Source organism: Mustela putorius, unplaced genomic scaffold, assembly GCF_011764305.1.
Source record: "Mustela putorius furo isolate JIRA1106 unplaced genomic scaffold, ASM1176430v1.1 tig00000450_pilon_pilon_pilon, whole genome shotgun sequence".
NCBI lineage: Eukaryota > Metazoa > Chordata > Mammalia > Carnivora > Mustelidae > Mustela > Mustela putorius.
The window spans coordinates 13646158-13660631 of NW_025421385.1; the positions used below are offsets into that span (position 1 = coordinate 13646158).

At 37.3% G+C, this 14474-nt stretch overlaps 1 protein-coding gene across 1 annotated transcript; it reads left to right on the forward strand.

Moving 5' to 3' along the window:
- Nucleotides 1-21: 21 nt before the first annotated feature.
- Nucleotides 22-12629, forward strand: MTRF1L (mitochondrial translation release factor 1 like). Its single transcript, XM_004753587.3, is given in 8 exon segments — nucleotides 22-341; nucleotides 5765-5844; nucleotides 7938-8042; nucleotides 8044-8122; nucleotides 8653-8816; nucleotides 9986-10103; nucleotides 11593-11729; nucleotides 12385-12629. Coding segments are annotated over 8 exon segments (1143 nt in total). The 5' UTR covers nucleotides 22-82; the 3' UTR covers nucleotides 12586-12629.
- The last annotated feature ends 1845 nt before the right edge of the window (nucleotides 12630-14474 follow it).

The window sequence follows — 14474 nt, forward strand, 5'->3', positions numbered from 1 at the left end:
GTTTTGAAACTCCGCGCGGTGTCGCGAGATTCGCTGTACGGAACTTCCGGCTCTGGTTGGGGGCGGTGTTTGCAGTTTAGCTATGCGGCCCCAGCTCCTGCGGGGTGCTGCTCGGTGTTTGTGGGCCCGCAAGATTGTCAGCCCGGCCCGCCGGCACCTCAACTGCGGTAGCCTGCCGCTGGAGGAGCTGTTCGCCCGCGGCGGGCCCTTGCGGACCTTTCTGGAGCGCCAGGCAGGGTCTGAAGCCCAGTTGCAGGTCAGGGGGTCTGAGCTGCTGGCGACGGCCAAACTGCTGAGCGAGAAGGAGCGGGAGCTGCAGGAGACCGAGCACTTGCTACACGGTGAGGGTCGGGCCCGGGGGAACGGGATTCAAAGCAGATTCTTGACTCTTTATTTGCTTTTCCTACTATGCCGCCGGTCAGGTGTTCACACCTCCCTTAGTTAGAAGTTGTTTACTCAGTTGCAACCCGGTTTGGTTTGGATCAGAGGTCAAGGTATGGTTGTGTGCATTCTCATCCCAATCTTTCGTGTTCGAGCCCTTATGCTCCCTTGGCACAATGCTTTGCCCCCTTTGACAGAATGTCAGTGTATTGATTGCCTGCTCTCTGGTGGATGATCTTAAGCTCACCAAGGACAAGCTGTTATGAGCTTGAGAGCAGTGTTTCTCCAAGAGTGGTAGAGACCACCTGCGACAGAGCCAAGAGAGGTGTATGCTAAAGCCAGACTTTGGACTCAGAATCTGAGACCTAGAAATTGGCGTTTTTAACAAGTTTCCTTAGTGATTTAGTGTGCATTTGAACATGGATGGGTCCTAAACTTCTGCATTTCTACAAGCTCTCATGGACCGCACTTTGGCTAGCATGGCTCTAGAGAGGGTCACAGTGTATTCAGGGAGACAAAGTTAATACTACAGCTGAAAGTGAGAATAGTACCTGAACAGACCCGTAGGGAAAGCAAGGAGAACTTGTTGGGAAGGCCTGGTGCAAACATAAAGATCCCTTCTTAGAGGATATTCAGAATAGTTTAACCTTTACTGATCTTTTACCGTACTCTAGGCTTTGCTTAAATATTTTTAAGTATTAACTCATCCAGTTGACATATCAAACTATGAAGTAGGTACTATTAGCCTCATGCATCAGAAGAGGAACATGAGGCATAAACCTAAAATAACTGCTCAGGCTAAACAGCTTCTAAGGAAAGGAGTTTGGATTGGACTCACTCCAAATCTTGGGCTTTTAATCACTGTACTCTTTGTTAACCAGGGAAAGGGAGAGGTTATGGACAGTGGCAGGTTGAGACATTTTATAAGGGTGGGGGTGTTAATTACTAATGTAAAAAGGTTGATTTTTTCCTGTTGGCAGAAGGGAGCCAGAGGAAGCTTTTAGACTGCGGGAGTGAATGACAGAAATGGCTTTCTTGCTTGATTTGTGGTAGTTCCAAGCCAGCCTGAAACAAGATTGCAGATGCCATGGAAAACAAGATTAATGCAATAGTCTAGGTGAGAGTTAAGAAGCATCTAATTTAAGTGATTTAAGAGAAAAAGTAGATGCCCCCCAAATGGCATGGTGGGGGGATTAATTAACCATATGGGGAAAAAATACTTCTGGGGGAAAATTAAATTGGTTTCATAGGTTAAGCCAAGCTTAAAAATCAAATGGATCTAAGGTTTAAATATATTAAAAATCAAGCTGTAGAGAAGAGAATGTTAGAAAATTGTTACTGGCAAGAATGGGAGAAGATATTTGCAAAGGACATATCAGATAAAGGGCTAGTGTCCAAAATCTATAAAGAGCTTAGCAGATTCAACACCCAAAGAACAAATAATCCAATCAAGAAATGGGCAGAGGACATGAACAGACATTTCTGCAAAGAAGACATCCAGATGGCCAACAGACACATGAAAAAGTGCTCCATATCACTTGGCATCAGGGAAGTACAAATTAAAACCACAATGTGATATCACCTCACACCAGTCAGAATGGCTAAAATTAAGTCAGGAAATGACAGATGCTGGCGAGGATGTGGAGAAAGGGGAACCCTCTTACACTGTTGGTGGGAATGCAAGCTGGTGCAACCACTCTGGAAAACAGCATGGAGGTTCCTCAAAATGTTGAAAATAGAACTACCTATGACCCAGCAATTGCACTACTGGGTATTTACCCTAAAGATACAAACGTAGTGATCTGAAAGGGCACATGCACCCAAATGTTTATAGCAGCAATGTCCACAATAGCCAAACTATGCAAAGAACCTAGATGTCCATCAACAGATGAATGGATCAAGAAGATGTGGTATATATACACAATGGAATACTATGCAGCCATCAAAAGAAATGAAATCTTGCCATTTGCGACGACGTGGATGGAACTAGAGGGTATCATGCTTAGCAAAATAAGTCAATCGGAGAAAGACAACTATCATATGATCTCCCTGATATGAGGAAGTGGAGATGCAACAGGGGGGGTTAAGGGGGTAGGAGAAGAATAAATGAAACAAGATGGGATTGGGAGGGAGACAAACTATAAGTGACTCTTAATCTCACAAAACAAACTGAGGGTTGCTGGGGGGAGGGGGGTTGGGGAAAGGGGGGTGGGGTTATGGACATTGGGGAGGGTATGTGCTTTGGTGAGTGCTGTGAAGTGTGTAAACCTGGTGATTCACATACCTGTACCCCGGGGGAAAAGATAAATGTTTATAAAAAATAAAAAATTAAAAAGAAAAAAAAAATTGTTACTGGCAAAACACAACTCACCTTTATATAACAATAGAAAATATCATTCAGCAACTCCTGAGTTTATGTCAGATACCACTAATTACCAAAATAATATGGAACTACTTTTTAGCTCACAGCCTAGTGAAAAAGAGAGATGTTTAAGAAGTAAAAATATAAGTGGGTTTTAATTTAATTTATAAATTGTTTTAATTTCTGCAGTCAACAGCAATGTTAAAAAAGCAAAAGGTGGCATTTAAATATATCTTGAAGAGAACACAGGAGGTTGCCAGACAGTGCAAAAGAAGGAGACTGAAGGCAGAAGTGACTTGCAAGAAGAAGGTACCAAATTGGAAGATTAGGATACAGCAGGATCACGGAGGACGTATGGGTGTCAACAGTGTAATAGAAACTTGAAACCAGAAAGACAGATGATAGCCCTTCCTGACCAAGAAAATGGATTTGTTCTTACAGACTGTGGGGAGTTAGCATATGTTTTTAAGCAGAGAAGTGACATCTTTTTTTAAAGATTAATGTTGGCCTCAGTGTTGAGAACGGATTGGGAATATTCTCCAGGGCCCCAGGTGGCTGACAGGCCAGTAAGGAGGCTGTTAAAACAGTCCGAGGAAGAGCTGGTGGTAGTCAGGGACCTCAACAAGACAGATCTGGCAGCTTATGTCCTGAGAAGAGTGAAGAACAGCCAGAACTCTAAGAAAAATGTTAAGCTTCTGGGTTCAGAACGTGAGTGGTAACTACTAATTAAGATGAGAATATAAAGGTTGGGTAAATTTTAGGAAAAAGATATTTTATGCTGAACGGGCAGCCATATTAAGGAGGACCCTAAGCACATTCAGATAAAGATCATAATATAGGTGAAAAAAAAAAACTGGCATACAAGAAAAACAATCTGAATATTCATGAGAACCTCTGCATACACTCGATAAAGTAAAGTTCTGAAGCAGATGAGAGTACTCATTTGTAGAGTACTGAATTTGTAGAGATAGAAATAAGATGCTAACAAAGACAGAAATACATAGTATTTGAGGAGCAGGCAGAGGAGGAAGCTATAAAAGATCCAGAAAGAATAGGCAGTTGGGTTATGGACATTGGGGAGGCTGTGTGCTATGATGAGTGCTGTAAAGTGTGTAAACCTGGCGATTCACAGACCTGTACCCCTGGAGCTAATAATACATTATATGTTAATAAAAAAAAAAATTTTAAGAGTAAAAAAAAGAAAGAATAGGAAGATCTTTGGGACCTTGAATAAGATAAATGAAGCCAAAAAAAATTAAAATTTCAAGTAAGGGATTGTTGATGCCTGATTTAAAAAGGGCTCACCTTTTCAGCTCACACTGAAATAGGTCTTTAGATTTGGCAATTTTGTAATGGGTGATTTTAATAAAAATGGTGTTATTAATATGATTATGAAATCCAGTTTAAGAACTTGAGAAGTAAATGAGAATTAACAAGAGAAGTAATAAACATGGTATTTAATCTCCAGAAGTTTGGGTAGGAAAAGGGCGGGGGGTGACAACAAGTGGGTAATTGAAAGGTTGAAGAGAAAAAGACCCTTAAACTTGTTGATTAATAATACTGAGAAAGAACTAGAATATTTCCATTGCCTGCGAATAACTATTCAGTTTAAACCCTCTAGAGCCAGTAGCCACATTTGGCTGATGAGCACCTGTAATGTAGTCTGGATTGAGATGTACTATAAGGATAAAATAACAGATTTTAAAGACCTACAAAAAAATAATTTGTAATATTTTTAAAGTACATGTTGAAATGATAATGTTTTAGGTATATGGGGTTAATAAAGTCATATTAAAATTAAAATTACTTGTAGACTTTAATTCCAATCTCCTTAGCCTTACAGAAGAACTGCATTTCAGAACTGAAAGGGACCTTGGAGTTCAACCAGCCCAGCTCCTTCATTTTTCTCAAGAGAAATTGTGTATGTTGGCCTAAGAGAACTTAGTGCTTGAACTAGGACTAGAATTCATTTTCCCTTTTTCTGCTTCAACACATTTGCCATTTCACCAGATTTCTTCCGTGCTAAATTCTTGCCAGAATTTCTTGCCTCCCCACCACTTCTCATCATGCCTAATTTCACTGTTTGTGTTGTTACCTTTTGTTAATGCTTCTTTCCGTTTTCTGCCCATCCCCAAAATAAACACAGAAACAATCTTTTAGTGTGCTACCATTTTAATATTTAATCACCTAGAGTTTTAGGTTGTTACTCTTTGTGAATTTTTCTCCCTAAAAAATATAAAGAAACTAAAATTATCTAAAACCCTGCCTTGAGAGCACATATTACATATTATTATCTCTAATTCCTAGCATAGTTAGATCTTCATTAATGAACAGACATAGAAACCGATACTCTGGAACAGTCCGACCTTTCACCAAAGTGAGCTCAACAAAGAGAGTTATGTGTAAGAGCTAAAAAAAATTTCTCTTCTCTCCTTTCTGTAGGTTGCATGTTGTCCTAGGATAGAGGGATGAGAAAGTATATTTTGTAAGGTAAAAGGAAAACTCAAAGATGAAGTAAGCAAGTAAAGCGAGTGGGGCAGGGAGTACTTCATGTAAATATGTGAACATGAGGCAGAATCTGAATGACTGGGTGGATATTTATTTTATATTAATGAAATATTTATTAAAGGGACAATAAATAACTTTCTGTTTTTTAATTCAGTTGTCGTTTAACTGATGTAACTTTCTGTTCCCCTTCTATTAGTGTATAGTCTAAGTTGGAAAACTAAAAGCATATTTGTTAATAGGAATATTTCATAGAGGTAGAATTATAGAATAGTTTAATAGCTTTTTTTTTGTAGATTCTTTTTTATTTTACTTACACTTCTGTAATCAGGAAAAATGTTTAAGTTACTAATAAAAATGAATGCATAAAATGCTACTTTTAATTAATGCAGTTTTTAAAAGGACAAGTTGGACATTTATTTTTCCTTCAGCTACAGTAATAATAAAATAACAACCTTGAATTCTGTTGGCAATTTGACATTAAGGAAAACTTAACCTACTGCTTTATTTTTGCAGATGAAAATGAAGACTTAAGGAAACTTGCAGAGAATGAAATATCCTCCTGCCAAAATGAAATAACTCAGTTGAAGCATAAGGTATGGGATCCTGCAAAGAATAAGCATTTGTGCTATTACTTCTAATGAACTTTATTAGAAGTTTATAAAAACAACTCAGGAACCGAGTAGCTTATTAGTATTTAGAATTATAAATTTTTTTAAAGTGGGAAAAAAGCATATTCCGTGTGGTCCTATTTTTATTATACCAAAAGGATTGGAGAGCTGTGGGAAAAAGGTGACTGTTACATCGATAGGATTTTTCAGAAAAGCAATGAAATAAGTAACACTATTATATCCCCCCCCCACCTTTAGGTTTTTTAAGAGAGGTGAGAGTGGGGGTAGATGATGCAAAGAAGAGATTATGAAGCAGTGCTATATGGTGAGCTCCTCGGCAGCAGGAATATTTCTTTACTGTTTGTCTCTGGCATTATTAGAGTGCCAGACCTAGAGTGGGCCCTTGGGCTTTTAGAACTAAACTATAGTGCTTCAGTCTTACATCTAGGAGAATCTATAGGCATTAGATCAAGAGTAATCATTATATTAAATTAGAACCACTCTTTGCTCATTCTGGAAATGAGCTTAAAGATTTATAGTAGTGGGACCCTGGGTGGCTAAGTCAGTTAAGCGCCTGCCTTCCGCTTGGGTCATGATCCCAGAGTCCTGGGATCAAGTTCCTCACTGGGCTCCCTGCTTAGTGCGAAGTCTGCTTCTCCCTCTCCCTCTGCTGCTCCCCCTGCTTTGTGTTCTCTCTCTCTGACAAATAAAATCCTTAAAAAAAAAAAAAAAAAAAGATTTACAGTAGTTATCTCTGAGGATATAAGTAAAAGGACATGGCAAGGTGAGGAAGGAGCCCAGAAAAGGGGGAGGTTAATTTAAAGATTCTGTCTTTTATCGAAATAAATATGGACTCATCAAAAGTTAATGTCTTTACTACCCATTCCAGAGACTACTTCTACTATGAAGTGTAAAAGCTTCATGTAACTTGCCTTCTACCCACTTTCTAATTGTTTTGTGAAATAAGACATATGTATTAAAGGTTTCTGTTCATTGACTAGTAATTAACAAACATAAATTCAATCATTTACTCAAGATTTGAATATTCATGTTGTATTGGCATAGGCTAGGGAGATGGAGAAGTAGTAACAACTATAAGTCCAACCAATATGAAGTGTGGTATTTCAAGATTCAGGAAGATCTGGGCCCAAGTTCTAGTTCTTCCACTTTCCAGTTCTATGTTTTTGGTAAACTGTATTATTCAACTAAACTAAGCTTAGTTAAACTTAGTTTTCACATCTTAGGTAGATCTGTTAATGCTATCTTCCCAGGATTGATTTAAGAATTAAAGTATTTAAAATGCTTAGCAGAGTACCTGTTCATATATTAAGGGACCAATAAAATGTTGGTAGCTTTTCTTACTCAATTCACCTAACCTAAGAAGCTTTTATTCTGTATTAGTACTTACTGAAGTCTGAAAGACATCCTAGCGGCAGGAGGAATGATCAGGGCAGGAGCATTTGAGTTCTCATGTCTGCTCTGCCAACACTTTTCCCTTTAGCAAGTCATTTAGTCTCTGTTAACCTCACTTTCCTTTACATTGAAAATAAGGGAAGTGGGCCAGATCATACATCATTTCTTACGGCCTTTTCAGTCCCAGTATTACAAATTTCTCTTCCAAATTAAAGAAGCTTAAAAAGATACAATTTCAAGTTTTATTTTTTCTTTTCTGCTGTACTAGTCTATAGATTTCAAAAAGATAAGAGTCAGAAACTTCTTTGCATTCTACACACAATATAGTGCCCTATCACAACAAACTCTTACTTATTAACTGAATAGAAGACTGACATAAATTATACATGCACACCAAAAAGAAACAAAACAAAGCAGTGCTGCAAGTTTCAGCTGGATTTTACAGCATTTGTAATATAGCTGTTACACTAATATTTTATAGAAGCTATACATTACTATATGGTTTTCATGTGCAAGATAGTTGAAAATCAATCAGCAGTACTCTTTGCTTAGAGAAACTTTAAGTAAATTGAATATTTAGCATCCTGCATCTAATGATTTAGTTTTATTTTTTAAGTTTTAAATAATTACTAATTATAGGAGGGGTGATATTTTTGTATTTACAGATTATTTTACTTTTGGTTCCCTCAGAAGAAACAGATGAAAGTGATTTGATCCTGGAGGTAACTGCAGGAGTTGGGGGTCAGGAGGCAATGTTGTTTACTTCAGAGAGATTTTGATATGTATCAGCAATACGCTGCATTTAAAAGGTGGCATTTTGAAATCCTGGAATATTTTCCAAGTGAAATAGGTCAGTAAACTGTTTATTTCATTTTGGGAATAGTACAGATTTAGTTTATCTACATGTGTCCTAGGATAAGTGTTGGAAAGACCATGACTAAGCTTTAGAATTTTTTGATAAGGAAGCTTACCTGATTTTATGCTCATCATTTACTTAATAATTTTGAATGCAAATATGCCAATTTTGAAGTGGCCTATAAAATGTTAATCATTCACTCTTCACCATTGAATGATTAGTGGTCTTTTAAAAGTGGTCTTTTAGGTGTGTCGTTGAATCAGTTCATTATAAATGAATAATATAATTTATGTTTAAATAAATTATAAACATAAATGCTTTATGTTTAGTGGTTATTAGCAGTCAAGGTATGAAGTGTTAAAACACTGAGTTTCATGGGCTTGCTAAAGTTTTTCAATATGCTTTACATTCTGTATGCTTATATGGTTTTATAGCTCTTTTAAATACATTCAAGATGGTGGAAGTGATGGCCAACTGCTTATAAATAGCAAGAATAATAATTCTGTTTTCCCAATATTTTCAAGGTGGCCTTAGACATGCATCTGCCAGCATCGGGGGTTTAGAAGCCTATAAGCACATGAAATTTGAAGGAGGTGTGCACAGAGTACAGAGAGTGCCGAAGACAGAGAAGCAAGGCCGCATCCATACTAGCACCATGACTGTAGCAATCTTACCCCAACCGACCGAGGTAAGGCATCACAATCTCCCCTTGGAATCCTGGGCCCAGCACAGTGCTTTGCCCCCAGAGTTATAACTCACTTTACTGAAGTGATATTCAGTACTAAATTCCTTTTCTTATCATTTGGCCTTCATCACATATTTTTGGGGGGAAAATCTCTTACCTCAATCCAAAAAGTATAATTTCACAATAGATGGTAACAATTAAAGATGTATAAAGGAAGGATGTAATCTTGTACTATTTATTAATTTTTCTCCACCACTAAGCTTAAAGGAGCTATTCTGCGAATATTTTTATTTATTTATTTATTTTTTATTTATTTGACAGACAGAGAGGCAGGCAGAGAGAGGAAGGGAAGCAGGCTCCCCGCTGAGCAGAGAGCCCGACGTGGGGCTCGATCCCAGGACCCTGGGATCATGACCCGAGCCGAAGGCAGGGGCTTTAACCCACTGAGCCAACCAGGCGCCCCCTGAGATCATCTTTATAGGAGAAACATTATTAAATAATTAAATTAGGGCATAATTAAAATAGGGCTTAATGCTGATTACTTTCATAACAATTTTTGCTTTATCTGGTTTTTCCAGAGTAGCAAGAATCCTGTTTTAACAAGGGTTAACTACTGAACAGAATTGCTGCTTCATAACCCAGTCACACTAAAATGTAAATCTCTTGTTACAGTGTTCATACAGGGCTTTTGTCCTGTGCCAGTTTTCGTGTGCCTCTCCTCTGCCTCGAAATATGTTTAAGCCCTTCTTTACTTAAAATTAAACAAAGTAAGCCTTCTCATAGTTCTTAAGCTAGCATTTTTTATGTTGTTTTTTAAACTCAGAAAGAATCCAAAAAAGCTCACATTATTAGTTCCTATGTTCCCATTTCGAATATTAACATATAACTAAGTTCTTCCGTTCATGTGGTAAGAAGAGGGTAATTTACAGAGAAGTCTAGTTTTTGAGGATTTGGAGGGTTTTTGTTTTGTATTATATTTTGATCCACCACTCTTAGGTGTTTTAAAAATGGTATCCTTCCAACTACTTTATATTCTTAAAATTAAACTTTCTTAATCTTCTATCAATTCTGTATGTGACATGTATTTATTTATAAATGGATAGAGTTCTTGCCTTTGAACAATTCATATACATGTGATATTTTTAAATCCTAATATTTCCTCTTGTGTGTAGATTAATCTGGTAATTAACCCAAAAGATTTGCGAATTGATACTAAGCGAGCCAGTGGAGCTGGAGGACAGCATGTAAATACTACAGACAGTGCTGTCCGGATAGTTCATCTTCCAACAGGTACGCACTTATCCCTGCAACATAAAACTTGGAAGAAAGAAATCAGATTCTGAATAACTTGACTAATTTTCCACTGTAATAGATCCTTAATTACCAGAATATATACTACTAAGGATTATTATTAAATACTTTATTTAGAATCCTTAGATGCAACTCTGCAAAGCCAGGAAGATGGAAGGATCTAAGCCCAACTGGTGACCATGAAGAAAAGGTGTGGATAGTCCTTCCAGGTAGCTTCTTGAAGCGTACACTTTATAAATATTGGAAAAAAAAAAAAATCCAGGGCACCTGGCTGGCTCAGTCAGGTAGAGCAATTGAGTTTTGATCTTAGGGTCATGAGTTCAATACCCAGGCTGGTGTGGAGCCTACTTAAAATAATAAAAATAAATAAAAGGAAATCCTCAGAATGAAGTCATTGTCATGGGTGGTTCTTTGTCAGAAAATGCTCTACATCACTAGTTCTTGGACTCCTTTGAGAAAATGAAAACTTGGAACTCACTACGCAGAAACATGCTCACCTGCAAATTACTACACTTAACTCCAGACCTACTTCTCCATTGAAGTCCACTCACAAACTTCCAGCAGTTCTGACTGTAGATAGGCAATGGAGCTATATCTAAATGTTTCTTTTTTTAAAAGATTTTATTTATTTATTTGACAGACAGACATCACAAGTAGGCAGAGAGAGAGGAATGGAAGCAGGCTCCGTGCTGAGCAGAGAGCCCGATGTGGGGCTCCATCCCAGGACCCCGGGATCATGACCTGAGCCAAAGGCAGACAGAGGCTTTAACCCACTGAGCCACCCAGGCGCCCCTATCTAAGTGTTTCTTAAGTCTTAAGTCTACTATCAGGAAGAACCAAATGTGCTTGACAGTCATTACTGCAGTGATTTACATGTGATAAAGCACATGGATAGCAAACCTCAGTTACCTAGAAAGAATACAAGAATCTATTGCAGTGACCAGTCTCAAATAGGCATAATTCTCATGGATCAGCAGTGGTTATAGGACTGGACTGATAGGTTTTTGACTTTTATGTTTATGAGGAACTCCTCAAGTTATACTTTAAGATGATGTCTATGTAATACATAGTATGTAAACAGGAATAGGAAAAAAAGTGGATGAAAATCCTCATAAAAATATGAATAGTGACTATCTTCAGTAGGATTAACTTATTTTTGTTATTACTTTAAAAAAATTATGGTGACTAGCTAAGGATATAGGAAAATAATCCATATTAAATGATAAGTGCTTATTGTTTCATATGTCTGCTTTCAATGAATATATTTTAAAGTGTAGCTTAAGCTTAAATTTTCAGTTTTCTGAGAACTCTATAAAAGTTATTTGTTAATAGTCTTCTTTTTTATTAGAGTTCTGTTTTTTCTCCTCATAAAGGAAGAAGAAAAAGAAAGAAAAAGAGTATTCCTTGATAATAAATGAAGAAGATTTTCCTACTATAACTCTTTAATAATTCTCATAACACTATTCAGGTGTTGTTTCTGAATGCCAACAAGAGAGATCTCAACTGAAAAACAGAGAGATGGCTATGAAAAAGCTACGTGCAAAACTGTACAGCATGTATCTAGAAGAAGAAACAAGGAAAAGATACAGTGCTAGAAAGATTCAGGTAAAACTGGATTTAGAAGATGCTCTGAAAGATAAAAATATTTTTAGATAACCCGGTTTTTATATATGTTAAAACTGTTTCAATGTATTTCTTAAAATAAGGAAATAATTCAAGTAGCTCAACCTAGGGGGTTTTATTTGTTTTATAGTAATTGTAATCTCTGCCCTAGTTTCTATATTCAAGGGCTTGTTTTTTCAGATTTTCAGTCAAAGTTACTAAAAGTATATGGAATCCCCATTTTTTAATACTTTGAAAATTATGGAAGAAAGTTGGAAAGCAAACTGAACTTTCTTCCTGTTTGGTATTTAATTCTATAATTACAGAGCCCTTTATTAATTTCCTCCTAAGGGAATTTACTGCTGTCTCATCACTAAAAATGATCAGATTAATTCACAGAAGTTTCATATATATATATAAGAGAGAGAGAGAGAGCACTGAAATGGCAGAGAGAAGATCAAATGCTATAAATCTGTTGGCCTTTAAAGCCAGTATTTAGTTTTTCTATTATGTTCCTGTGTTATTTGAGGATTCAAAATGTTTAAAACTTGGTTCTTACATTGTGTTTTAAATTATAAATCAAGAGCTTAATCTCCAGATAAGTTAAATTTATCAGTTTAGTTGCCTGAATCTAACTATCTCATATCTTTTTATATAGGTTGGAACTAAAGGAAGGTCAGAGAAAATAAGAACATATAATTTTCCACAGAACCGGGTCACAGATCACAGAATAAATAAGTCACTTCATGATCTTGAAACTTTTATGCAAGGGGGGTATCTACTGGATGAACTTGTACAGTCTTTGAAGGACTATGCTGATTATGAATCTTTAGTAGAAATTATTTCCAAAAAAGCCTGACTTATTAAAGACTTTTATAGCTTATGAAAATTCATAGCAAATTACATTGTGTGTTAAGTACTCACTAGTATTCTCTTAAAAAACACATGAGTTAACTCAGATACACATGCAGAAGTAATGTGTGTATTTTTAAGACAGATAATTTATATAAATCTTCTCTTAGTGTATTAGTAAAAAATATACAATACAAACATGACTCTGGTTATATATTTTGGACTTTTCCTATGAGAAGTAAACAAACAAAAACAGTACTTTATTTTATGTAAAACATTTAATAAGTGATCACAAATTTAATGAAAAACTTCAAACATAAAATAATATGGTAATAAATACTGTACTAGTCTAAGTCCGATTAAGAGGCAGAAACCATACCATGAATTTGAACAGGGATAATTTTGATACCAAAGACTTTTTAACTCGTTAAAGAATAAGCTATTAGGAGATAAGAGCAACTCTTATACTAGGAATGAGAAAGAGAACCCAAGGGAAGAACACCTTTCGAAGGGGCTCCCCAAAGGTAGAGTCAGACCTACTCGAGAGACCATGGCTCTAGCCCACTTAACAGCACAGTTCCCTGGGCCAGAGCTGGTCTGCAGGTGGAAATGGATCAGGCCTTGCAGACAAAACCTCAAACTCTCTGGAATGGTAAGCAAGCAGCCTCCCACCAGGGTGTCCGCAAAACTTGTTGGGAGGGTTAAGCATCCGTTTGTATCTTAATTAGTCAGGATCCTTGAGAGAAACCGAACCAATAGGATACATGAAACTTACTAGGAGGAATTGGCAGATAGAACTTGTGAAGGCTGACAAGTTCAAAATCTGCAATGTGAGCAAGCAGGCTGGAGAGAGCCAGGGGAACTCATGCTGCAGTTCCAGTCTCAAAGCAACCTGCTCGGAGAACTCTCTCACTCAGGGGAGGCTAGTCTTTTTTCAGGCCTTCAGCTGTTTGGATGAAGCCATCGACATTACGAAGGGCATTCATTCTGCTTTACTCAGAGGTCATAGATTTAAATGTTAATTTCATCCAGAAGCACCTTACAGAAACATCCAAAGTAATGTGGACTAAGTATCTTGGCGCCCTGTTGACACATGGTCCAAGAGCACCCTGGGCAGCTGTGCCCCTACATCAGAAACCAGAAGAGAAAGCCCTTCCTCCTGCATGTCCTACCACCCCTTACTGACAAAGGACACAGGTCCAGCTGCAGCATCACAGAGTAGGGCAATGATAGGTAATTTGTTGCCAAGGGCCAACAACTGGGTAACTGGCACAAACACCCATATGTGTTCCCTAATTTGAATAATGCTTCTGTATTTTCTTGGTGTTAGAAGTTACAAATATCATTAAAATATTTCCACTTGCATTGTTAAAAATAAGGATATTCTCCTTAACCATTTACTATCACACTAACAAAATTCACAGTTATTCCCTAATATCTTCAAGTACCCAATTGAAATGCCCTCAGTTCTTCCCAGATACCTTAACTGACTTCAGACCAGGATCCCACTAAGGATCACACATGAACTCTGGTGGTTACATTGCAGTCTAGAACAGCCCTTCCAACTGCCACCCCTTTTTTTCATGACATTGCACTGATGGTCATGTCAGATTAGGCTACTATGGTGTCATTTAACTTGGTCCTCAAGCACAGTATTACCTACAAACTGGAAGTTAGAGCTTAAGACTCCGCTCGTTTTGCACACTCCCTTTCCTCATTGAAATGTACACTAAAGTCAGCTTTGAAGGCACTGATGTGCTGAGACAAAAAAGATTCTCTAAAATACGTTGACAGATGAGACAAATGACTTCACCTTTGTGAAAGGAGAATTATTGTTTAAAGTGAGCTTAAAGCTGAATCGGCATGATCTTTATCAGCACTTTTTCTTCGGAAGAT